We start from the raw sequence: 27,908 nt of genomic DNA on the forward strand, positions 1-27,908 counted from the left end.
CCTCCGCCCCCGCCCTGACGGCGCCATGCAGGGGCGCCCCGCGGGTGCCTGACGGCGAAACGCCACACAGGCGGCAACAGCCCGGCCCGCCGCCCGCGGCGCGGGAGGCGCGGTGCGGAGGTGCGGAGCGGTGGCGGCGCGGAGCATGGTTCGGACGTTGCTGCCCGCGAAATCGGGGCAGTGCCGAGGCCAGGCCGTGCCTCCGAGAAGGCGACTCTGTGGGCAGCTAGTGTGCGACCCCTTCGTGGGGCCTCAGCGCCCGCGGCATGACGGGACATGTAGTGCCGGGCGGGGCGGTGGCGCGGTCGGGGTGGAGCCGCGGAGCTCTGGGTTGCGTGCGGATGGCGTCCGGCGTGTCCCGCCTCCAGAGCAACCGTGGTCCTCGGCTCGGACCGCAGAAATCTAGCGACAGTCCTCAGCCCAAACCCGCGCTGCCTAGGCTGTCATGTCGCCTTCCCGTCACCCCACGACAGACTCCTTACTGCCGCTTTCTTCCCCGGGCATCCCAGGACTACGGCGCTTCCAGGGAATCACAGAATCGGTTGGGTTAAAAAAGACCTCTGGGATCATCGAGTCCAACCTATGGCTGAACTCATGTCAACCAGAGCGTGGCACTGAGTGCCACGTCCAGGGAGAGTCAAAACACTTAAGCACTTCCAGGGATGGCGACTCCCCCACTTTCCCAGGAAGCCCATCCTAGTGTCCAATTGTAACATTCGTTCTGTGAAGCAATTCCTCCTCGCGTCCAACCTAAACCCTCCCTGGCACAGCTTCAGACTGTGTCCTCTGCTTACTGGCTGTCCACTTCTGTCTCAGTGCCCCTTTCCTGCCCGGCATGTCAGGATCCAGGTGCTCTCCTCCCAGGCAAGGTGACTGGGAGCACCCCCAGCGCAGCACCAGGTGCCCCCTTACTCCCCTTTAGTGCCCATCTGTCGCTATAGGACACGTGAAAGCACAACGCGAGCCGCTGCTATTTGCAAGGTAAAGAAGAAGGAAGTTTATTCTCTGACTCCAACTTTTATACTTTTCCAAAGGTGACAGTGGATTGGAGAGTGAATGGGCCACCTCTCCAAACACATTGGACGAACTACCAGTACATCAAGTTTCTCTGCCCCTATGAAGGAATGCAAAACAATATGTTGTTTATAGAAAATTGTGTGAGAAAGTTTTCTAACAGAATGTAAATTCAGAAGGCTTTAGAAAATCTTAAGAATCAGGGCGACACCCATCCACACAGTGTGCCAGGGCAAGGAGGCCAGGGAGGATGGCAAGCTGACACTGAGACAGGCTCTGGAAACTGGAGACACTAACTGGACATCGAGAAGATCTGATAGTGAAGCCACCTAATACCAGGAAAAGAAATCTGAGATGCAGTGAATGTAGCTGCTGGTACAGAGGAGGCAAATTCCCAAACTCAGGATATTTGCATCCTGGTAAAAATTATGTTTCCTCTACTGGAGACTTGGTGTGAGTGTTCTCAGGATAGGAGTGTTCTCACTGCAGGAATGAGCACGAAGGAGATGGACGCACACCATAAATACTTCCCAGCACAGAGAGCTCTTGATGATGCTTCTCTTCTTATGATGAGCTACAAAAAGTCTGCTTGCCTACTAGGTTTATACTTCCCTACACATGCATCCTGATCGATTCCTCCGATGGAAGGAAAATAGGGATGGGTCTTGCAAATCCCCAAATTAAAAGGTTTGCAAATCATCAGTCTTGCTCCTCTGCTGATAGATCTTATTTTTTGTCACAGCTGTTGCCTGTTTTAGTAGCTGGATTCCCAAGGAAACAAAACTCATATGAGCAGAAAGGCGGAGTGCTTGCAGCCTTTGTGTGTGGGTGTGCATGTGTGCCTGTCCTTCCTCCCCACCCTTAATAATTTTTTAATCTGTTGGTCAACTGGTCGATCTGATTTGACAGAGGGAAAGAGCCTCCAGGAGTGATTATAAACATCCTGAGTAAGGAAAAAATTTTGGGTGGAACTTGCACCTTACTAGAAATCAGATAAACCCAGCTGTGAAATGCAAATGCTTCAGAGTCAAAAGTTAGCAGAGCCCAGCCTGTGGGAGTTCTGGAAGAGCAGAGCCACTAGCCCAGTATCAGGTCTTTTGCATTTAACAAATAAACAGCTTTTGACAAACTTGAATATCAGGTGAATCTGTCAACAGATTCAGGAGGATAGTAACTCACCTCACTCAGATAGCAGAGAAGTAAAACTTTGACAGTGAGCTTTAAAGTCTCCAGGCAGCCAAGCAGGAGTTGCTCAAACCTGGTATTTTCAACTGTTGAGAACATGTGACTGTCATGCAGTGTTCAAAATTATTCAGAAGTGTAACATAAAACCTTTCTCCAATTTCCTAATCTGAGAAAACAGATTTCAATCACACTTGAAAAACAGAGGACAAAGAGAATCCCGGCAGAACTTCCTCAGGCCTGATCTGCATATTGAGTTGTGCAACAGCTTGATTGCTGCCCTACCAGCTGCACAGGAGATTTCTGCTTTCTATGGGGCAAAATCAGGACATGAAATTATTTGTGTCGGTGTTATCGCTGCACACATTCAGGCACAGCCTTTTGTTTTAGAAGATGTACAAAACTGCTTTTGGAAACACATACCTTTTTTTTTTTTTTTTTCAAACTGTGCTATTTCCCTGTTCTTGGCAGCTCTTTGGACAAAAAGCAGAGTTGTTTTGGTTATATCAATGTCGCAGGAGAGTGGAAATAGTGCCTGCTTCTGAATGCTTCCCAGCAGTGGAGAATTTTCAGCCAATTGTAGGGAGTGAAGGTCAGGTCTTCAGCCGATTTTTGTTGGACTTAGTGACACTTTGCACGTGCACTGATATATTCAACTTGTTTGACTTCAACAGGATGCTGTTGTGAAAAACAACTGGTTGGGGTTTTTCTTCTGAAACAATCCACTTAAATGTAGCAGCATTAAACCACTTTGGTAACAGGTTAGCTGCAGAATTTTTCATTTTCTTCTAGCTGGTATTTAAACCTTTTCCCTTCCCCTTACAGTTTTGTGTTCTTTATGCCTGAAGAGAATGGCATCTGCACCTCCACAAGTGTGAAGGTGGAATAACAACATTTTGAAGGAGGAATTGGTAGGAGAAAGGAGTTGTGAGGATTTAGGTTAGGGCAAAACCCCCAAACAAGCTAACAACAAACTAACAAGGTTTTCTCAGAGACTTAAGATCTAAAATGTTGTATATGGATTGCACACGACTGCGCTCTTGAGCCTAAGACAAGGTTGGTAACTCAGCTTTCACATAGGAAAGAAGTGTTTTCCAAGACTCAGGGCTGTGAGAACACTGCACAAGTGCATAGACCAGACAGGATCTGCGCCTTTCTGAGTGGGGAAAACAACTCTGTAAAACAACTGTAGGGAGTTGGAACTTGTCCATTCATTTTATCCCTGAACTCTGCTGCTTTGGGCAATGATCTGCTTCAGCAACACTCCTACACAATGTCCTTCAGTGAGGCTTCTGGTCCTCTGCAGTACTATCAGCAAACACCACCTCAACATGGCACTCAAGGGAGCAGGAAAGGAGTCCTTCCTTTTCTGTAAAAGTCCAAGTTTAACACTGACTCAGCTGAACTCTGTGAAGGGCAGACAGAGGAGTGTGGTGGGCTCAGCTCAAGAACCACACTAATGAGGCTGCTTCAACACCTAGAGCTTCAAGTAATGGAGCTGTGCAGAGGTAGGACCCAGGTGATTTGTCAGGCACATGAAATTACAATTTCTTTCTGCCCTCAATAATTTTGATGCAACTCTGTGGAAACTGTTTAAGATCCCTGAGATCCCTGGCAGAGTTCATGGTGTAGCCCCTGTATGCCTCGTATAGCTTTAGAGACAAATGCTATCTTTGTGGTGCCCTCCCACGTTTAAATAACCAGCCTGGGAATGTTTCCTAAAACTTCTGCTAAAGCAGAATAGCACTATGGATAGTTAGAGCTGGAATTGTCCTAGCATATCCTTTTAGGTTTCATTTTATTTCATGACATAGCATAGTACTCTTAGAGCAAGACTGTGAGGTTGCCTTGGAGATGGAGGGCTTAGCCACGGGGCAAGCTGTCACACCGAAACGTTCCCATTAGCCAGGGTAACTGCGAATGCTTTCCACAAACAATTGAGTGAAGTGAAGTGACAAAAAGCTTATGAAACGGCCACAGGGGAGTTGCATAAACTGGGGTCAGGTGGTCAATTTGAGACTGTTCCATGACCGAGGAGTTTCGCAGCTGGTTGATGAAAGGAAGCGGGGAGGTCAGCTGGTCTCTAGCTGTTATAACAACAACCTGTTATGTTTCTCAGGCAACAGAGATGCCCACAGCAGTGGCAGGATGGATCAGGAGGATGATTTCCTCATTTCCTGGAATAAAGTTGGAAAGCTGTGAATATTTTACTGCTGGTAGAATTTGAGATTTCAGGATCCAAGTGCTAATACACCATGGTGCAGCCTTTGAGTGGATCAGCAGGAAGACTTTAGGAATGAACCATTGATTTAACTGACTTGTAAACGAGTGAGTGGAAAAAAGGATAGAGAGAACCCACAGATTTGTTGCAACATCCATCTGGAGAAAAAAAAAAAAAGATATTAAACTATGCATCGCCTTTACTCCTAATGTTTAGTTTATAACTTCCAAGGGAAAACTGGCAAGTGACCGGCTGTGAATAATGTACCCATGGGGAAAGTTTGTTTCTAAACATGAACAGTTAGTGCCTGGCTTATGTCTGGATGGGTGTGCTGGCTATTTCATAATGATTTCATTCTACTGAGGCAACCACATAAAAGAATTGCTTTGGAGGAATTCAAGGTGAGAATATCTTTATTTTGCATCAACACCAACACCCTTAATGTAGTAGAAGTGAAATGCAGAAATTAACCTTTCTCCTTCATCTCTCCCATACCCTGCTCTGTGTCTCAGCCCCTTGCAAAGTCTAACTGAAATGATATGATCCTTTCTTTGTATTTCTAACTGCTCCAGATTGGCTTGATCATTAAATGCTGGGCTTTTCTTCCATAGCATGGAGGCAGAGCAGAGAAAATGTAAGAGCTAAAGCTATAATGTGTTCTAGTTTTGGAAAAGATGCTGGTGGAGTAAGAGCTGCAAACAAAAAAAAACCCTAAAATGTTTCCTTTAGCTTTGCGAGTCAGAAAAGTGAGAGAACCTGAGGGTATGGCTCTCATCAGAAAAGGTAAATCAAATTACATAACAGCAGAATTTGCTTGGGTTGTTTTTGGTTTGTTTGTTTTTGGTATGCATGCCTAGGTCTCTCGTCTGAACCATGTGAACCTTAAAGAATCTCGGATGCTTTTCAGTTCCTACAGCCCTCAGGACCCCCTGCTGCCCCTGCACTGCAGTGCCAAATACATATTCTCCTTCACCCTCTTGGTCCTCTCCAATGCTGCAGTTTGGAAGTAATGGCTCTTGGCAAAGGAGTTAATCTGATTCATCTGCACTTAACTCTCTATGAGAAGGAATCTGAGAATGGCCTTTATGTCTACATCTGAGACAGGCAATATACTATATTATATATGGAAAGGCCTTATTCATGCCTATGTAAATCAGGAATAATTATCTTTAAATTGGGTGCCACTGAGATGACTATCAAGTCTGGAGAATTCCCAATGTACAGAATATTTTATGCTGCGTTAGAGGTAGAGCCAAAAAAACACAGCAATGCTTAGGTTGTTAGAGAAATGCTTTCCTAACTATTCCCACCAAAAAGTTCTGTTAAAAAAGCAGTTAAGGTTGCTCCAGGGCAAAACACACCCACACAAGAAATGACAGGTTAGGGGAACCTTCCCTGCATAAGCTGCACACCTCACATTAACCACTCCCAGCGACAGACTCCAAACCCCAACAAGAAGCTCCCCTTGTTCTGCAGGATAAAGAAACAAACGAAACACCTCCTACATGCTCCAGTGCAAAACCCTCTGGCTTTTGTAAAACTAACATTAGCAGCTGGTGCATGAGGAGAGTCTATGGTGATTATAGAGGGAAATGGAGATTAAGTGCCCCCTGAGCATAGGCTCTGTTGGTACTGCTGGTCTCAGGGACCTTCTGTGACTTCATCAGACTGTTTTTTCTGTGACTGGCCACTCCACTTAGTAGACTCCTTCAACAATGCAGAGCTGAAGAGATATCTGTTGCTTTTTATTAGACTGGAGAATTAGCTATTTGATATACTTACACCAGAATAAATATTTTCCCTTGATGAAAAAATATCTGCACAAGGTATTTGTATGCAGCTTCTTCTAAGTGCTTTGTTCCCAGTTGGGCCAGAATAGATTTTATATGAAAGCAGTTTTGTCACCCACCACTATGGCATGGAAGGATGATGACACAAAGTCATAATTATAATCAAAACTCTATTTCTTTAAACAGAATTTTATGATTGGCATAGCATAAAATTCTGTGACCAGAACTGAACAGGATTTTTATAATTAGAATCAGCATATCATAATTTTCTAGGTAGCTTAGCATGAAATTTGTATCACAGGTTGGCTTACAGTTCTTTATCACCTGGCTGCTCTGCAGAATGGGTCAAATCTTAATACTTGGCTTGTAGTATCAATATAATAATCATAATATGGAATAAAAGCATGTGGAAAAATATTAATCACTCAGAACTCGGGGGAAGCAGATGATGGTGGAAGTATCCCTGACCCCTGAGTTTTGCTGTCCAGTGGCAACTGTGGTCCAAGTCCCACTGTGGTGTCATAACTGCTTGATTTTATAGACAGTGCTCTGTGTTCTGTCACACCTCCTTGTTTTGTGATGGTGTCATCACAACCGGGGTGCCTGGGACCTTCAAGGCTAGCAAAGAAGGGAGCCCAGGGTCCAGGAACTGTGAGGCTGATAGGGAATGGGGAAAAGAATTCTGCCTGGTACATGGGACCTTCCAGACCTGATGAGGAAGGGAAAGGAGACTGATACATGACCAGTTTGGTCAGAGAATAGCCATTTGCCCTTTGAACTGGCACTAGTTAAGCTAGCCATATTATGAGGGGTCAAGAACAGGGGGTGCCAGTTGCAGACTTGTATTGAAGAAGCCTTTGCTTCAGAGTGTGTTGGTGGTCTTCCATCTACTTTTCTACATAGCTTTTTACCTTCCCACAGCTAGTGGCTGCTTTCATCCAAGTTTCTTTTGCTCAAGTAGGTCACACTGAGCAATACTGACAGGTTTCACCAGGTTGTTTAAATGCTAACACAGAGTTAATTCTGCCTTTTTATACCCAGGTGCTCTGGAACAATGCTTTGGCATCATATTAATAGGCTTTGTCTGCTGCCCCTATGCCACAGAGGGCTTGTGAGTCTTATACTCTGCAGAAAGGTAAATCTGTGTTGGTCCAGGCACAGAAATCAAAATTTTTATGCTTGGTCTCAGGGGAGGGCTTTGACCCAGCTGCATCAAAACAAAGAATTCAAGATGAGTAGAGGAAGTACACTTATGTTACAGACCTTTGTCCTTTCAAAACGAGCTGGAGAAAAATATAGTAGTCTAACAATGTCATTTTGTGTCACGGGTGATGACCATGAAGACACTGAGGACTGAAAAATCTCCTCACAGAAATGTTCATAGATACACAAAAGCTGTGACTTGGTCACAGGCTGTTACTTCTGCAGGTGTTTCCAAAATTCAGGCCTAGCTATTCCTGAGTGCTGTGCTGTATGATCAGCTCTGACCTGGAAAACTGAAATAATATTAAAATTGTACTCATTACAGATTGAACATTTTATAGTTCAGTCACAGTGTGAAGGCCCCAGAGTGCAAATTAATAAAAGTTTTATATGCATTTGTATTTTAAAAAATCAACTTTAAAAAGTCAGCATGAAGTTTTTATTTTCTGTCCTCCAGGAAAATTCACCTATTCCAACAAATCCCAGAGAATCAATACTTGTTTATAAAACTGTAATAATTGAAACATCAATCCTAATTACTTTTAAACACCTCTATTAGTGGTTTCTAAATTTATCACAGGCTATGTAAGGGTAATGAACAAATTAGGGTAGGCTTGGAGCACAGGTCTTTTGAGGATACCTATAGATGATGTGCATATCTCTACTCACTGGTCCAAGAATATGATATAAAAATGGGTGAAATACTTCCTTTGTTCCCATGACAAGAATACATCCCATATGGAAGTAATCAGTATCAATGCTAAGCTTCCCTATAAGCCCTTTTGAGCCACTATTATTAAATATACATTACACATACACCTGTACAAGCTGAAGTCTTGGAAGAACATGTCTATTCCCCAGAAATCAAAGTGCTTCAACACGGATGCCTGCGGGGGGACAATGATCATAAAGCAGCCAGAGAGCCAAAGGAATGCTGAGATTTCAGAGCCTGCGTGATTACCCACAGCTGTACAAACAGTACAGTGGAGAAAACAGACTGACCTTGGCCATGTTTTGAGAGTGCCTGATAACCAGGTCCTTCAACAAGCCCTGTTTCAACATGAAGAGGAAAGAAGAGACGGTGACCCTGAGGAACAGGAGGAAACCCAATAATGACTAAACAGCAACATTGCAAGTCAGCAGCTTGAACATCTTCCGGGGACTGGTCTGGGACAAAACGGGTCGGTGATGACAGACATCTGCCGTATGTACCTGGCAGCATGAGAAGTGGATTAAACCAGATATATGACAGCAATATCTCAAGTACAAGTAGACAGCGCACTTCAAAACATGAATTACTGTGCTTTGACCATCCCAGAAGTATCAATGGCAGAGAAATTTTAGTCTGTTTGCAAGAATTTTGAAATAGAATTTAAAAAGCAGAGAGTGTTTCAGTGTATTTCTAAATCCACAGGTCGAGGCTATCTTTTTCCAGCTCATTAGTGCCTATATCCTGCTGTATAGAGAGAACATTGAGGAGGCCCATACTAGCAAATAATTGTAATGTTCATCTCACTGACCTCCCTTTCACCCTTACAAACAGGTATTTTCTTTGCTGTTTCTTCACATGTCCAGGGAACACACCCTCTAACACTTGCAAAAACAAACACTATCACTGGGCTGGCCATCGGAGTCCCCTCTGACTCTTATCTTGGGCTGTGTCCCTCTAGGGTTGTTAAGTTACACACTTAACCTCAAGGAATCTCTTTCCCCTCCCTGTGGTGGACAAAACACAGTGGATCACCTAACTCATAGAGACATCTGGCCCATAAATGACAGAGGATTGATTCAGGATCAAAGCTAAAAACTAACTTCTTCCAGAATATCCCACACCTCAGAGCAGGCTGTGGGGATGGTCCTCAGAATGGTGGTAGGAAACAGCTTGAGGTTTGGAGGAAATCTTAGCTTTGTTGACCTGGAAAACTGAGCATTACACAATACTTGTTTTTTTCACCTTTTGAATTCTGCCCTTGCAATGTGCAAATCTGTAGGCATCCCTGTGTTTACTGCCATCCAGCATCTTGGTAAGCAGAAAACAAACAAACAAACAAACAAACAAATAAACTCCTCAAAACACAACAAGGGCAGTGAGAAGATGGAAGAAGATCAGAAGGTGAAGGTTACCATTCTGTCACTTATTCATGGAGAACTCCTCTCCTAGCACAGGCAGTATGAAAGTGTTTCCCTGTTAAGGCTTCATCTGTAGCTGCTGCCAGCTTGGCAGGGAAAGCAGCTCTCTGATGAAAACAAATTCCCGTGTTCCCATGACATTGAGTTGCTCCTGCAACACTGCAGCTGTCAAAAAACTTGAGTGACTCCAAGGAGAACCTGCATTTACCCTGGCTGTTTTGCTCTCCCTTTTCAAATACTAATTTTATATTCTACAGTCAGCCAAGCAATTCTTTACAAATTTTACAACCCATTCTCCCAAGAGCCTGAAGGCACAAAGCATTCACACGGTGCACAACCTGAGAACTTAAGCATAAAATGCATGAAAACACATAAAGCCTGTATGGACAGTCCCAAACAAGGTCAGTGAATCTGCCTACACCTTCATGAGCAAGCGCTCACCTAATAAGAGTTAAAACCAGACCACATTAAAAGCTGATGAAAGCACAAGTAGATACAGCATATTAAATCTGCCACACAAAAATCCTGCATTGGATTTATAAGAAAGTGTATAAAGCATGTCCTCACCAGATTATCCACCAGCTGCATATCAAGAGCTTTAGAACAAATTTAGAGAATGAATAACTACAAATTGTATGTAATGAGTAGCTGGGAAACAGGATAAGATGCAAGATGAGTCTTTTAAAACTACATCATGCCAAACAAAGCAATTACCTTTCTTAGATGTGATTAACTCAATCCCTCTTTACGCAGAGGTAACATTGTCTCAACTATTGGACCTCAGCAAAGCATTTGATTCAGTGCCACAACTTTGGTGATTAAAAGGCAAACTAGAGAAGATGGAGATTAGTCAGCAAACTGTAAAGCAGTGAGGAACTGCCTTAAGGGAAGAATACAAGTTGTGTTGGACAGTGCTATGCTGGGATGAGAATATCCACAAGTACCAGTCTTAGGACTTTCAATATTTTTACTGACAGTTTAGATATTTAAAAAAAAAACCACACACAAAAAACACCCCAAAAATACAAAAACAAAAAACTAAAACCCAACAAGCCAGGGGTGTTGTGAAACATGACTGATCTGTGATGAAATCTGTCAACAGGAGACAGCTGGAGGGTGTTGCTTGTACTCCAAAAGTTATGGATATCACAGGCAGAAATCTCTCAGAAATTAAATTATACAAATAGAGTCAAATGGTGTAATAAAAATCAGACAGAAAAGCAGTAGAAATTATTCTAATAGTATTGTGTAAAAGACACTAGAGAAACTTAATCTGGAATATTGTATATTATTCCAGTTAGATTTCTTTTCAGAAAGCTCTCAAACTGGAACAGGTGCTGTGAAGACATATCCAGGATCATTACAGGGAATAAACAGCCTGTTCTATAAGACATTGGAAGAACTTCAGCAAAGCAAAGAATGAGAGAGCTTATGATTTCTCACTATAAACAGTGTGGGGGAACAGGAGGGAAAAAGTAAAACTGTCCAACTTGAAGGACAATCTGACTCAAAAATATTTGACTGCAAGCTGGTCATCAATAGACCAAGTCTTAAAATGAGAGGAAAGTTCCTAGTTACCAGAGGCATGACCAAAAAGGCTGCCCATAGAGGAAGACAGCAGCAAATGTTGCTGGTTTCAGTATGAGATCTCTTCAGTTTCCAAAGAACTCTACTACATGGCTGCCTGCAGTGACCCAGGCCAGTGCTCCAAGAAATCAATCTCTGTTCCTGCTCCTGTCCTCACAGCAGTTGCTGGTGGTGTCCCAGGAACTCCCTCAACTCTGGTCTTACACAAGCAGGCATCTCACTGGTTGCACAGACTTGAAAGGCAAATCTTTGAACCTCTGTCTCCCAGCCCTCAGGGACAGTCACTCCCTTTTCTCACAGTGTTTTTCAAAATACAAAACCCTATTTCTCCAGCTGCCAGTTTTCCAGAGGTGTTCTTCATTTTGATCTTCGGCAGCAGTTAAACAGCTCATTCCTCCAGCGCAGGTGCTTCCTCCAACACGGCGACAGGAAAGGAGCAGGCTCTGAGGCAGGCAGGTTACTGAGCCCCTGCGCAGTGTTTCTGCCCCAGCACTGCAGCGTGCCCTGCTCTTGGCTGTGGCAGCACAAGTGTCTGTGGGGACCTGCCTGAGCTGGCACCTGCTCTGTCCAAAACACACGCACTACTGCAGTGGAAAGACAGGAGCACACAGGCTCCTGGAGGGAGGAGAAGGAAGGGGAGGCACACAGCTGTTGTTGGTTATCTATGTTACTGCTACAGATCCATAGGGCCTTTCTCCATAGGGGGAAATAAATGTGTATTTTGAAAGGTTTAACGTTATCTTATCTTTCAATTACTTTAAAAGCAGCATGTTAACCGTGTTGGACAGTCAGGTGCAAATGAACAACACAGAAGTGCTCTTTCCTATTTTTGGACTGTAAAACCTCCTTTTTAGAAGAAGGGACAGAGGAGAGTGAGGGTCAGGTAACAGGACTAAGCTCTGTCAATTGTATCATTGTAATTGCTCATCTGGAGCACCTTAGACCCCCCCAAAGCCATTGATCTTGGGGTCCGGCTTTCTGTGTGATCATAGCGATGCACGCTTTCACCACCTGTTCTGACATGCAGCTAAACCTGCCCCTCTTTCCCAACCTCGAGGCTGACCACGAGGAAAATGCCCTTTGTCACTTTGTCATTGCTGGCCATGCCAGGTTTACTAAACCACCCACCTTTTTTACTCAGCATTGTACTGGCCTTGTAAGAACTGGAACTTTTCCAAATACTGCTTGGAGCCATCCCACCTCTGCTCTCCCTCCTTACTGGCAGGGGCTTTCTGCAGCCAGATGAAGGAGTGGGTACCTGCAGGATGTCCCCTGCACCCCAGGAAAGCAGGGTCTGCTGAGAAGGTTAACGCTGACTTTTCTTTTGCACATGCTGGCATCAAGAAGGTGCACAGAACTTGCCCATAGTTGCAGCTCATGTGAATGTCAGCTCTGCTGGAATCCAGGAGTCCCCTGGGTTTTGAGAAGAGGATCTTGCCAGTTTTCACATACAGCATTAAGAGGGAACACACTGTAAGCAAGCTTGATGAAGGCAGGGAATATGGGATAGGGTTGTTTTAAATTTCTCTTACTACAGTACAATCCTGGCCTGGGCCCAAGGCTTCTCAAAACTGCCCAGTACCTACTCTACTGGTGATAGCATTCAGAGGTAAACCTGTTGCCATGCAGATGGGACAGACAAATGTCACAATAAAGAGTTCAGCAGTCTATCTTTAGTGGAGAGCTCCTGCACATAGACAGAAAACTAGCTATTTCACCCACTCCTTTGTATGTTGGCCCTGATGTCCCAGTCTGACTGACCTTTCACTAGTGTTAAACCTCTGAGGGCTATTTGCATCCTACTGTAAATCAGCAGAGCTTTGGGGTTGGCATCACAGGTTCTCACCTCATGGGGACTGTCCTAGCACAACCTTCCTCTGGAGCACACCTCCGGGCAGGAGATAACAGGATCTGCTGTCCATGCTGACTACAGCTGGCGGTGGCTGTCCCCGTGCCAGAGGAATCCTGAGCCAATCAGTTTGCATTTCCCTCTTCCCTTCCTTAAGAGAAGCCCCAAACAAGTACCAGTATCTTTCCTTCAGGCAGTGTTTCTGCCATGCTGCTCCCTCACTGCAGCCAGTGAGGAGGCGAGCAGTGCAATTTTCTGTGGTCTTCTGTGGTCAAGAGAGAGGGAGGTGCCTGCAGAAAGCAATTTATCCCTCCTAAAATCTTAACCACGTCTCTCTCTGAGGAAGTGCCCAGGACAACTTTGCTCCTGACACTGGTGCTTCATTTAGACACCTAAAATGAGGTGTGGACAAATCTACACCCTTCTGCTTCTAGCATGATGTTTCACAAGGAGAAGTGTTGTAATTCTCCTGCTGCTGCTCTCAGCTGCTAAAGTTAGATAGGATGTTAGACAAAGTAGATTCACCCACATACTGGCAGAGCCCCTTCCCCCAAGTGGCATAAATAATTTTCATTTTGCTTCACTAGATATTCAACACTGCACAGGGCAAAGCATGCATATTTTCATATTTCACTGGGATCAATAATACAGTTCCATCTCTGGAAAAAACAGCCTAAAACACCAAGGGCTGGATCCTGTGCAGTGGTTGTCAAAATGGCGGTGTTTTGTAATCAATAGCCTGAGAGTCTTTCTCAGAAAGATTTGCATTGCAGGATCAACAGCAACAGTAGTCTAAGCCAAGCTGATGAAAGAGACAGTTAATCCCAAAGAGCCAAGACCCTGGAATGTGCCCTGCTCTGGGAGGGCATCACTCAGCTACATGCATATAGCTGGGTATGTCTGGTGTAGCTGAAACTGGTAATTAACCAGAGGCTGGGGCTTGGTTGGTGGTTGGGGCTTTTTTGCCTTTTTTTTTTTAATAAGAAAAACATCCATAGTTGTTCTACGGTTAAAGAAAGTAATCTATCCACATGGAATATATGCAGTTGTTCTTGTTTCCTCCTTGCTTACTTTCACCTTCTACTAGTGTAATTTGACTGACAAGATTTTTTCCAAACCCAAATTAGGATAAACTGCAGTTGCATACAACAGATGAAGGGGAATAACCGGCAGGCTTTTAACAAATCAGGAATATGTGCACAGGGTAGATAATGAAATGCATAAACTTTGCAGTGTTTTACAAAAACAGCCAAAGGCAGAGCCACACAGACAGAGCTGTAGGGTGTCTGTGCTTCAATTCCCACTCTCCCCTTCCCCTCAAGGCAGCTACTGCTGAGCTGTGACAGCTGAGCTGCATGTGAAGCAACTCTTAAACCACTTGAAGTTTTCAAGCTGACCATGTTAAAGCAAACTCCCCTTACCCAAGCATGGGAGTGAAAGGAAGCCCAAGGTATGATTCTTCAGGGAGGTAAAACACCTCAAGTGACACATCCCCTGGTGCCCGAGGAGGGCCATTTGCACATATGAATGGCCAGGAAACCCAGGACACAGTGGCTTGCACCTGCTTTGCCCAGATGCACATGCCCAGTGCAGTGAGGGGCATGCTCTGAGTCACATTCAGTGCAAAGTCAGATCTGAGCCGACCACATGTAAACACCTGCTAGAAGCCAGCCTGTGAAACAGGCTTTGCTCACTATTGATCCTATGGAGCTACACACACCCTGGCAATGAAGCACCATGTCTAAAAAGCATCCCAAACATAAGGAGAAACAGCAATAACAGTCAAAGCTGAAACTGCATAGGCAGGCCATATCACCTATAGTGTCTGAGTGTCACTTGGCTGCATGCAAAACTGCTGATAGACCAGTGAAAAGGCCTGAATTAAATGAGTTTTAAATGAATTTTCACTGACTATCTGCACTTTCCTAGACTGCTGCAATAGAAAATGAAACAGGTCTGTGTTGATCATAAGTGAAGGTACCAAAACATGTCAACCCCTTGTGTGGTGCTTGGTAGAGCAGACCCAGGGAATGTTGTACTTCAGGGCACCTAGTTGGGTCTGACTGGCCAAAGACATTTCTCTTGGCTTCCCCACTGAACTGGCAAAGCTGACTTTTGCCACTCCAAGGATAAAAGGTCAGGACTGGGACTGGCTCTTACTACTCAAGAGAACATAGAAATGGTCAAACTGTTACAGGGAGCTGACAGAAGATATTGGAGAGTTGGATATGCTGTCATAACACCATCACAGGAGGTGGAAATAGCAGAGATGGGAACAGGGCAGTACTTTGTATCCTTCCGTTTCAGCTTCCCAAGCTCTGCTCTAAAATACCTAGGAAAGCCACCACCATTCCAGCTGTTTACTTTGCCACCAGTGACAGCAAACTTAAGTTAGCATTCCTCATGTCTTGCTGCCTCAAAGCCCAGAAACAGCTTCATTTCTCCTGGTGGAGGCAAGATGGTGCTTTTATTTCTCTGCCAGGCTTAGAAAAGCCGTAACATAGCAGAGCAGATAGGAGAGCCCAGATAAAGGAGAAGAGCACAGGCTGAGTATGGGGCCAGGCACCCAAACATTTGCAGCTAACCCAGCACACCCAGCACAAGGCACCTGAGCACTGGATGGACGCTAAAATGTGGGGCTGGGAAATCGTGTAACTGAGAGGGATTTACATGGCTGTGCCCTACATGCTGAAAGCTCCCCCTGCTTATGTGCTGGGAGGGGCAGAGCTCCTCTTGCCTGGCACAGAGTTGCCTCAGCCCTGGGCTGTGTGCTGCCCAGCTCGCACCTTGGCTGCACTTGGATTCACACATGCCACACAATGCCTTCACATAGATATATTTATCTAGCTAAAAAAAATCTGGTTAGTTATTGTGTTGGCTGTGAAGCCAAGTTGTGCTATCGAGGAGGGAAAAAGAGGCCACTTGGAGCTGTAAAAATCTCACAAGCCAGCAAAATAAGGAGGGCAGCATGCTGGTGGGAGGTTGGATATTTACTGGAGTGGAAGAATTCCAATACAGAAATGATTCATCTTCACGGCATGGCCCCTCCTCCCACCATAGAAAAAATTTTCCTTTTTACATATTTCCTGGAATATGTGATTGTACTAGAAGAGCATTTTATGCTCCTGTTATGAAAGGGAATCCAGTCCAGTGGGACAAAATCATTCTTGGAATAACTTTCAGTGAAATCAAGAGTTACAACTGGACTGACTTCAGTGTTACAAGTCCTTGGGATATTGGTGGCCGCTGCAGTCATGTTTTTGTAGGCAGTCTGGATCTACAAGTTTTCCTAGTATAATAATTGCAGTAAGAACTGTGAGGTTTTGTAACCAAACTCATTTATGCTGGCAAAATCCCTTCTTTGGATGATAGAGAGGTGACTTATACCACTTAATTTCTTCCAGTTTTTACTTGGGAGTTGCTGTTCTATTATGTCTTTATGCTGTCTGCACAAGAGGTGTAAATGGTTACTTCTGCATTGTTGTAACAGTACCCTTTTCTAGCATAGACAAGCTAAAATGTCCAAACTATTTTATTTTGTATAATGCATATATTAGGATATGGTTGGGGAAGAAAGAAACAACTATCTTAAAACAAAATAGATTGATGCAAGATAAATTCTGTGTGACAGTAAGAGAACAGAATTCACCAAATTAATCTAGATTATTTTCTTTAATTATTTTTAACGCAGTTGGGATATTTATTTCCTAAGCAATCCCTATAAACATCTGCATGAACTTATAGCCTGTATATGTCTATTTTCATTTCTAAGATCCAAGTTAATCTTTTTTGCAGCATGCAAAGAACTTGAGCAGGATGTGATAGCACTTTATGTCACCCCCACTTAGAAGTGCAGTAGCCCTACAGTATCACTGCCTGGCCAGCCCAAGGGGCAGTGGGACACCTGCAGATTTGCTATTGCCAGTTGGACTGCAGATGGTCTAAGGAACTTCTGGGAAGCAGATGTTTCCTGAGGTATCTCCTGGAAGTGAAAGAGAGCATGATAAAGAGAGAAAAGTTGCAGGGGCAAAAATCTAATCAGGGGGAAATACAGCATCACCTTGAAGGTGGTATTTCACCTTGTATTTTGTGCTGGAAAGAATGGAGATAGGCTTGGAAGGTTCTTAAAGCAACGACAAGCAGGTGTGTTTTATGGTTTAAAATCAGTGAAACTAAATCTGTGCTTGTAGAGAGCAGCTTTACAGTATTTCCCCACGTATGGCACGCAAAGTCATTCCACCCATTGTGCACAGCAAAGAAGCCCATCTATACATACAGAGAAATACCATCAGCCACAATATAAATGGACTTGTATAAGTTGGGTTGAATTCTTCTCTTACTGAGGTAAGGAGATCAGTGGAAAGGGGTGACAAAACAGCAAGCAAAGAAAACAACTTTTGTAGCAGCCCTGTCAACGTGTTTACAGCTGCAGGGTCAATGAGTGTATGTCTCACAACCAGAGAAAGGATGTTGCAGCAATCAGAGTATAAAAGGAGAGTCTGGCATGGTTTGGGCTACCAGGCTGGCTAAAAAAAAAGAATGTATCACATAGCTATTACTAAAAAATAGTCTGCAAGACTAAAAATAGCATGGATATACAAACATCTAAAAAGAGATCAAAAATGAAGCCCATAAAGATTGTAAGTCATATGAGATGCAGAACTTTAGAGCTTATAAAAGACATTAATGAAAATTAAATTATACTAATTCACACTACCTAGTTTCAATCTCCAATCACCAGAGCCAAAACAAGCAGACAGCTTTATTTACTGGTTTTTTTTAATTTTTTTTTTTTTTTTTTAGGATGTACAAACTGGAACTGCTGTATGCCAGACCTCTCATGCTTTTCATATACAGACTATGTTTCCTGCTAGCACAAGCCTCTCTTCTGCCAGCACCTCAAGCATGTGCTTTGGTGGCTACCTCAAAAAGTGCCCGGAGGACTGAAAAGGTAAGAAGCAAGAAATTGTCTGTGTCTGGAGTAACAGGCTGTGTGAATTCCACTCTGCATGTCAGACATCTGTGTCAGGTTTGCAGGGTTTTGCAAAGTATTTCATGTGCCACCTTTGATGCCCACCAAAGTTGGTGTCCTGATCTTGAACAGACAGCAGCAGATCTGACTGAACAGGGACCCAGCAGCTCACACAGGCAGCTGCTTAGCAAGTCCTGGCACCACCAGGGGTGTAGCCAGCTGCCTGGGGGCATTTTAGACTTTAGTTACAGACCCAGGACCCTTAGTTAAGCATACACCCTGCTAAGATACTCTAATCTTTCATCAGATTTAAGCCTCCATCCCTTCTCAGGGTTATTAAGGGTCAGTTCAGCATTTGCAACAGGACCCAGACAGCTGAAGAGCTTAAGGTGAAAGGACAAGCTAAGCAGAGGGGCTGCAGCAGAGATCCTTGTCTCCTCTGGGGAACAGCACAGAGCCTTGTCATTTGTGTTGTGTGCTGCTGCAAGCATTGGACACAAGCCGGCTCAGCACAAGCAGTGCCTGCATGAGAACACCAGGCTCAGGTGAGATAAGGAGACCCTCAGGAGGGGCAGGCAGGTTGCTGGGGCAGTTGCAGCAACCCCTGGGGCAGCATGGGGAAAGGAAGGGAAGGAACAGCTTTACTCAAAGCCCTGCTTGTGCAGTTATAGCCTGTCTGCAGCCATATGGACCCAGCCAGGCTGGAGACTCAAGTCTTCTTCCAGCTGTTGTTGAAGTGTCAGTACCGCAGCCCAATCCCACTCTGGCTGTTACCAATCTCCTCCTAACCACCACACCCTCCCAGATTTGTCAGCAAAACTGTTTGTATGCTTTGCCTGGTCCTCTGGAATTAAAGTGAGTTGTGCTAGCTCAGGCAGCTGAAGCACAAGGTCTGCCTGTATCTAGTTCAGTGCTAGTAAATAGGTCAAGGAAAGCTGGCGGGGTGTGTGTGCCTGAGAGCTGGCTGAGTGGTAATCACCTCAGCCAGCAGACCTGGAGTTCACACACTGACTTGGGCACCTCTGTGCTGATCCACCCCATGAACCCAGGAGATTACTTTGGTTTGTATTCAGTGCAAGCTACACAAAGAGGGTGAATCTGGTCAGAGGAACTCCAGATGTGCCCAACACTTTTTCATCCCTATATGCTCCACTGAGGTCCAACTGGGTCAAGCAGGGCCACACCACACTGCATACACTGCCAGGGGCACAGTCCCTCTCTCCCAGAACAACAGTGTATGGAAGGTCCTGGCCATGCAGGGTGCGTTCCCTCTGCCTCAGCACACAAGCACATGATGCTGCTGAGCTGCCTTCTCACACCAGCAGTTTTTATGCCCCTAGTTGCTTGCAGCTAGTGAGACATAGTTTTGGTGATGCTTTAACTCAGATCTTGACTACTGGGGCCTAGCAATGCTCTTCTCCTAGATGTAGTATGTGTCCTGTGGTGTAGATGGGTTTGGGGTTGAGCTTATGAGAGCACAGAATTTGCAAGTTCTCACCTCTTCCTTCCTTCCTTCTCAAGCACTCTCAAATCAAGATGCCACAAACAAACCACTTTCTTGCAAGTACCTGAAGTACTGTTTTATGTAATTCAGACTGCAAAATCACTTTCTCCGGGTACCTTAGCAGGCATCAGTGTGAGATTCTCTGACAAGGGATCCAAAGAGACCTAGTGTTGACTTCTGTGTACAACAAGAACCTTACTCTCTAAACAAGATAATTATCAAGAGGGTGTTTGTGCCCATTCTTGTTTATGGGGATTCTCCTCTCTCTTTGCCACCATGACTCATAAAACTCATTAAGCCAGAGTATGCCTAGCAGAACCATTTAATTACACAGCAGTTGCAGGGCAGTGACAGAATCTGTGTTTAACAGGCTGACAGCAAGATGGCTTTATCTACAAAGCTGTTTAGATGCCAGTATAGTCAATGCCATCCATAAGGTTGGGCAAGCCATACCAGGCACCAAACCAGCAAGGAGGAAAGCAAAATTTGTGTCAGGAGTAGGCTCAAGATACTAGTGATTTGCATAAACAGTCTGAAAACCTGCCCGTCATCACCATGTCTGGGGCAATGTGTGGAAACATTATCTGGTGAATCAACAGCCTTACACTGCACAGTGACCTAGATAGGAAATACGATGCAAAAAGGGAGAAGGTGAGACTGTGCACTGTTGTAACACAAAGATCAGGTTATTTGCTGCTGCTTTTATTCTAGCTATGAGTTTAATAGTCAATAAACCACTTGAAAACAAGTTCTAGTCTCTCCCTTCTCTCTGACACTCTCACAGCAACACAGCAAGCAGCCAGACCAATTTATGAACAATGTATTTCAGTAGTTAGCAAAATGTTAACAAAATGTTCTTAAAACCACACAACACGTCTCAGCTATGGGTCCACGACTTCAAGGTGTCTGAGAAGCTGCTGAGAGGGATTACACAAACATTGGAGTGACTACTTCCCACTGGTGTGTGTGAACAGGCTTGTTTACATTAAGAAACTCTTTCCATTGTGGCCTTTGAGATTGCAGTAGACTATTCAGTTGCAGCAGGCTAGGATATGTGAGAATGACTTTGCTCACTGCTATAAAAAAGCAAAGGGAAGTTTTTGGGAGCTGATGCATGACACTGTTAGATAATCCCCTCCCATTTGTACATTTTGTCCCGATTACTTGGAAGCCAAGCACAACCAAGTGATTTGTCATCAGTTTTGGTTTTGTGAGGTTTTTCTCCTTGTAATTTAGCTTACAATTAGCACTTTGTATCGTACATTCTAGCCCATCTAAGGGCTGGTCTTAAAATTCCACCATAAAACCTCAGCACACTGAAAGAAGTAAGCACTGTTCTGGTACAGAAAACACTTCTCCCTCACCATTAAAGAGATGAAGGAACTGTAAGTTTTTTAAACAAATTGTAGCTGGATGATACTTTCAGGAAGGCAGAGGAATGATTAGCCTTGTAGGGCAGTGGCTCAGTTTTCCTATATTATTATTATTATTTCCATATTGTTTTTATATCAACAAAATAAAGGTTTCTCTTAACTCTGAAAATCTGCTGGTAGGAAGAAAAACATTTAAAGATTGCATATCAAAGGTCTTCAAGATCAAAAAATAACTTATCTATAGACCAGTGTTCAATATGCAATCTGTAAGCAGGAAAATAGTTTGCTTTCATTTTTTCACTCTTTTGTAGACAGAATATTGCCTCCAAAATTAGCCTTGTTCACTCCAAATTACTGAGCTTAGCCAAAATCAAGCCTCTTGTAACCAAACAAGTAATGGAGTATGCCTCTTCCAAATGTATAGTATACAAGACTTCAATATTGCCATGAGGCTGAGCTATCAGAAGTCAGAGCGAAATTTTCCTTTCTCAATCCCATTTTTTAAAGTTATTTCTTTTGAAAATAATACATGAAACTTTACCCAAACCCAATTTAACTGTAGTTAAATCTTGGAAAATACAGTGCAGCTAAGTTTTGGAAGACAGTGTTTTTTAATCTGCCATCACAATCAAGGGACCTACTTTAATGAAAAGGGAGAGTGTTAGGTCAGGCACTTCTGGCTTCTGTAACAGTCACCTGGTTTCCTTCTATATTTACATATTTTTCAGAAACAGAATTCCAAGTGTCTTGCCCTTGGGACTTAGTCCAGAGTTATGTTTGTGATTGTCATATATATTATCACACTCATGACAGTCCATCAAAAAATTGAGTAATTTCTATGTAGTAAACTACAGAATTTCTTACAGGATGTATTGCTGTCTTCACTGGTCCCAGTGAAAACATTTCTCCATTTGTGGTGGGGAGGGAAAGATCCCCTCCTTCAGGAGTGTTTCTTGGCTGATTGAGGCAGGTATCTTTTTTTGTCATTTGTAGCTGACGGTCACTGTGGCTTCATTTTCCACACTGCTGGCAGTTGTTTCTGTACAGCATCTAAGGGAATTTCTTCTTCCACACTCATTTTTGGGAAGAGCCTTATATCTTAATTATTCTCCTCTCAACCTGTCCTCACACCTCATCTCACAATGAAGGAGATCCTGTTCCCCTTTCTGGTTCCACCACAGTGCTCCACAATTCTGCTTCCTCTGCCTCCATTGGAGCTCAGCACTCCCCCACATGACATTGCAAAATCTCCTCAGGGATGAAGACCTCCTCTATTTATAGAGCACTGAGGCTAGATGAAAGTTTCCAGAGAGTTTTCTGGAAGAGCTCACATCTAGCTGCTCTGAAGGCTTTCAAAGGGAAATGAGTTTCCATCTTGCTTTAGAGCTTTGCCCAGCATCTAACAATCACTAAACCTTTGCAGTACAGTATGTAGTGCACCAGGCATGCGTTTGATGTTATACATTGACATTTATGAACCTCTGAAAACTTTTCTTCCTGACAAGCTTGGGGCAAATTCTCTACCATGAACTCATATTCTCAATTGATTTTTGTCCTAGGTCTGTGATTCAGAGCTATCTTAAGACAACAGAGAAGAAAAACTGTTTTTAGCTTTGTGCTGTGGTTTTTCCTTAAAAGATTGAGGCTGATATTTTTAATTCAAAAATAAGGTTCCATTAACAAATGCACTGCTGGATGTTGCTCCACAAAGATATGATTCAGCATTTTTTTTACTTATGCCACAAGTCAAATACAGAATATGCTTTAAAATAGTGGATAAATGAATGGCTATAGCTGCAGCTAAAATAAGGTAGGAGTCAGGCTGGCTTCACAGGGGGGCATATCCACAAACACATTCTGTGTGCTTATATGAGATAGCCATGTTCAGCCTCTGAAACTGATAAGCTGCTGTTTATTAAAAAAAAAGTAATAAAAAGGCAGCAAGCCTTTGACTACTTCTGCCCACAGCACATGGCTTTTATTGGAAGATGTGTTTGCACAAAGGGAGGAGTGTTGCCTCCTACACAAATTTCAACAGCCATTTGAACAATTTGGTAAATTGATGAGGATAGAGTCTACATCTATTGTCTGCCTTTCCCCTCCAGTCAGAAGTCAATCATACAGTGAGGAAGCTCTAATCTAAAGGAGAAATCTTCCTTAGGAATCTGCTTTTTAATGAAAACATGGAACATGGTCCCAGCATTACGGACAATCTGAGGGTACACACATACACCCTGATATAAACAAATGAACAAACACCAATATACACCCGAAACAACAACAAAAAAGAGAATAATTCCAGGGAGAATATATAAGCCTAATGCAACAGGAAAGGAAAAAAAAGTGAAATCCACCTCCTGACAAGATAAATGTTATCATCTTCCCTTGCACTGTAAGTGGATGAAGAAGGAACAAGTTGCTTCTTGACCTGTTTTTTGCTTCTGCATAAAAATGAAAGGCCATTTCTTTTAGTACCAATAAAATGCCACCTTTTCTCTAAGTCACTAATTAGCTGACTGGATGAGCAAGGAACAGGTTCAGGTGACTCAAACAGTGACAAGCTGATGCAGAATGATAGCAAGACTCAATCACAACCCAGCACTAATTACAGCTTGTAGCAGACACTATCACTCTGAACACAAAACAAGGATGTTAATAATACAAATCCAGCTGTGCACTTGCACAAAATCCTTGTAAGCTTAATTTTCCAAGACTTAATCTTTCACTACTGCTTTTTAAAAGCTCTCCAATGTACAACTCCAACATTATGATTCAGTGGATTCATGAACAGCATTGTGCCATCTGAATGCCCATTGAAAGAGATGAAATGAATAGTGTCAGTTTAGATCATGCAGGGAGAAGACAACCATTTTGGTAATATGGGAATTTAAATTATTGTATATCCACTACTAGCATTCCTGGTTTAGTAAGTACCTGTCCTTGGTATAAGTTGCTTGGGATGTGCTTTAAAACATTAAATATCTTATACTAATACCTAATACTCTGGTATTAGTCAAAGAGTATTTGCACAGAGGGTTGTGCTTGTTAACATAAGCAGAATAAGACAGAGAACACCATCATAATGAGCATCCATCAATATCTCATATGTTTAGAACTGAACATATGAGTTCAGTTCTAAAATATCAATAACTATTATCATCAACAGCCAGAACTTTTCAACTACTAAAACCTGAAAATAAAAACAAAGAAACAAACAAAAACGTACAAGATTGGAGTCACTGACATGTTGTTCGCGCCACAAATAGCCTGAAACATCTCTCCTTGCACCCTTAGATAGCAGTATCAAGTGATGCTAGCCATTATCCTGTCTTGGTACAAAATACCCTGCACTTTGGATCTGCTGATCCCCTCAATAGTTTCAAAATGAAAAGCTTCTCTTCAATCAGAGAAGAGAGAAAGTAGAAATGGGTCAAGTTACACAATGTGAAGTAAATAAGAGTGAAATTACATTATATGACCGAGTCAGTTTACTATTCTGACTTGGGTGGTCCTGCTTTTCCCTCCCAGATCCTTGCCCTGCTGGTCCCACACCCTCTCTTACACCACATCAAACCGCTTGGTAAGCTGATCCAACTTGTTAATCCAACAGAAAACTACTCTCTTGAGCTGACTCACCAAAGGGCTTGACAAGAGTGAAGCCAAGGAGAAAGGCTCTGGAGGGAGCAGAACCACCCTTTCTGGTGGCATCAACTCCACACTGTGTCTTAAATGAACCACAACTGAAGAAAGTGTTGAAGAAAGGCACAAGAGGAGCACTGAAAGCAAACAAGAAAGGCATAGAGTAAGGGCACTGTGTCTTTGGGAAGAATGGAAATGCAAGAATAGACATCACAAAGCCCTTGGGATGTGATAGACACTGAAGGGTGCAGCGGCAGGAGAGCAATAGGACATTGAATCATGTTATGCATCAGAGGGGGGCAAGGGAACACAGGCACTGTCCTGGCAGAAGGAAGAATGGCTAGTGACAGAAAACACAGTACTGAGTCCACCTGGATTGCAGTGGTTCTCTGGAGTTCAAGCTTAGAGTGCTTTTGTCTTTGTGCATCTGTAGCCAGGCCTGGCAAAGGTGAGCTCTTTGGGACAGATGTGCTACTTCGATAGTTTTAACAAAACATGAGCTATAATATTGTGTCCCAATTGTTCAAGAAAAGAGGGAGGACACCACTGCTCACACAAAAAACAAACAAAATGAAACCTGTCCCCATTCTTCTCATTAAACTGCCTAATCAAAAAAAAAAAGAACAAAAATCAAACCACTGTTATTTAGGAATACCACCTAGTCCGTCTTATCAGCTCAAAACCTCTCTCATTATTATCTTTTCCTTCCTCACTTAAATTACTGAGACACGTCTCTCATAGCAGCAAATCTCTTAAGTTCACCGTTTTCTTGGAATCTCCCCTACTTGTACAACTGCCTCCCTAAGAAAAAGAGTTTAGGGGTATCAGAAATTGTGCTAGTGATGTGGAGAAAGGGAAAAGATACTGCATCAACTGCATATCCAAAGATAAAATGTCCAAGTTTTTAGCAAATTTGTCTTCATAGTTTTAAGGAACACTTCTTGAGTTCCTCTCTTGAGCTCTGGGTAACTGCTCATGGGTAATCAGAAAAAAAGAAAAAAAAAAAAGGTGGAGATTTTGTAACTCATTAAATATCATGGTATATTGCAAGGCATGAGCTGAGGTATTCTCAAGCTTCCCAAACCAAGGGGCAGAGGGCAAACTGTCCCTGCCTACACCCCAGGGCATCCCTGTTCTCTTTTCCAAGTACAAGACCAGGCACTGGCAAAAGTACGAACTACGTGTCTGGCAGCCGAAAGACGAGGAAAGAGAAAATATGATGTGCAATAAATCAGGTACACACAAAATAATCGTGGCAGGTCACATCATCCTAACACTGCTCGGCATTGTTTCCACCTTAATGATCTTTCAGCATGTCACCATGCTGAATCATGATGACAGAGAGGCAGGAAGCAGATATCAGATGCAGAATGAACAGGTCTTTTTGTGATTGTGGTGCTATGAAGCACTGGGCTTTATGTTGGAGTCCTCTGTTCTCACTCTGGAACACCTGTGTGTAGAAAAATCAAGAATAATTTCTGGAGCAGTTCAGATAAATTTGACCTATATACAGATAAAACAGGAATCTCTCTCTTTTTTTTTTGCCCCCAAAACTGCTTATTGCTGTATCAGTGAGTGAATTTCAAATGGGTTTAAAAAATGTTCTTTAAAAGTAATTTTCTGTTCATAACTGGACTTTGAGCACCCTGAGGGCCTGCTGGCTTGCTTAAGTTAGAGGCCAAAAAAATGTACATAATTGTCAATCTTTAGTAAGACAGGGAGTTCTTTTCTAACCAGAGCCAGAAATACTCCCTCTGGAGAAATATCACAAACAATGTGAAAAAAAAGCTTTTGAACTTTCCATGGTACAAAGTTTAAAATGAGGACAAAACTGGAATGAGTTGGTCTTGAGCATTTTCTAAGATATTCTGCATTTCCATAGCTTTACAGATACAGACATCTGGAAGCAAAATTTTCAGTTAAAAAGAAAAAAACCCCATTGTTATTTCACTAGCATAGTTAATTTTCCTTAAACATTAATAAAATTATTACAGTAGACAAAAATTTTAATATGTATAAATATCTCTGGATCAACCCTAACCATATTTTTGGTGTAAAAAAATGGGCTATATTCCCAGATATTAAACTGTATATAATTTCAGACAGATCCAGGGACAGCAAAATCAATTTTAGTTAAACAGCCTGGAGGAATCGCATAATATTAAAGAGAGCATTAAACACAAATTTACATAAAGTAATTGAGAATACTCCTTGTAATTTAGTCCAACACTTATAAACACATACAGTGAAAGTTGTTTACTTTTAAACATTAGATCATTATGATATTCAGTGATAAACAACCAACTTGTTCTGGTACTTTAATTTCAGCAAAAAGTTTTAAGGAAACTCTACAATGGCATCAACAAGCACTAAGCAGAATGAAAGATGGTACAGGGTACTGCAGATTATTTTCAGAGCTTTAAGCCAAATTCTCTGTTGGCCCAAGTGCCCTATTGTGGAGTTGCGTTATTCCCCGGCACCCTATGCCACTTCATACTGTGGAAAACACCAAGTTCCTGGCATATCAAAGCCTGGATCTGGAAAAGTTCTGAGACCCCCTCAGTTATGCTGCCCAAATGATTTGAGGGGACCCTGTGTTTGGTCATGTACTTCTCTGTAATGGCTGGCACTAGTCCCACCAGGCAATAACCCCACACCTTTCAGATCACGTCTACTGGGTGATCCTTTCCTTGCTTTGCAGAAACAGGGGCCAGGGGAGGTATCTGGGAGATGAATAAACCATGCTAACCCTTTGAGTACCTCAGGAAAAGAGCATGCATTCAACAAAGGAGCACTTGCATAGCCTTGTGGATGTACTCTGTACACTTTGTCCTGATTAGAAAGGAAGTGAGTTTAACAGAGAATCCAACTCAGACAAGCAGCTCTCTCCTTTAATTTGGAAAATCTGCAAACCTGTTACAGTTCACTTGCTAGTATGAAAAGCAAGCTTGAAAAATGGCACTGTTGAGACCAGTGAATAATGGTTTAAGTGGAATAGCAGCAGTCAGGCTGAAGAACATGGTGGAGTGGTCTGGGTGGAGGACAGCAAATGCTACAAGCCCCCAGGTTCTGACTTTTAATTATGATGCTGTTGTGGACATGCATCTGTCTCACTGATGCCTGATGCTACCACTGACCTCAGAAGCACATGTAGCTTCCAAAAGGCCTTCTGGCACCAATGAAAAACTTAGCCTGGTCTCCAAGCACTTTTTATCCTATTCACAGCAAAACTACCTCAACATGAGATTACTTTTCATTTAAACTCTGTTTCTAAACTGACTTTGTAACCTTCTATAATCTTGTCACTCTGCATTCCCCTTCTCCCCAGGCTTCAAAGATTCTTTTTTGGTTGCTTATATAATCTCAGTGCTGCAGTACACAAGCTATCTAAAGCATGGTGTAAATGCAGCTATTATTACCACTTAATAAAAACAGAAAAGTTAT

General features: G+C 43.0%; 1 protein-coding gene and 1 long non-coding RNA gene across 2 annotated transcripts in view; one reads left to right on the forward strand and one right to left on the reverse strand.

Moving 5' to 3' along the window:
- TSNAX (translin associated factor X) overlaps positions 1-12,286 on the reverse strand; it is a 37,632-nt gene extending 25,346 nt beyond the window's left edge. Inside the window, exon 1 of the mRNA XM_085576798.1 lies at positions 12,256-12,286. Coding sequence (XP_085432924.1) covers positions 12,256-12,271 — 16 coding nt within the window. The 5' untranslated portion in view covers positions 12,272-12,286. The remainder of the gene's footprint in view (positions 1-12,255) is intronic.
- On the forward strand, positions 98-25,499 carry LOC146767933 (uncharacterized). The gene is made up of 2 exons (XR_014954304.1): positions 98-4,818; positions 17,780-25,499. It is a non-coding gene; the product is annotated as an uncharacterized LOC146767933 (long non-coding RNA).
- Positions 25,500-27,908: the final 2,409 nt, after the last annotated feature.

The sequence above is a fragment of the Lonchura striata genome, chromosome 3 (assembly GCF_050655825.1).
Source record: "Lonchura striata isolate lonStrDom1 chromosome 3, ASM5065582v1, whole genome shotgun sequence".
Lineage (NCBI taxonomy): Eukaryota > Metazoa > Chordata > Aves > Passeriformes > Estrildidae > Lonchura > Lonchura striata.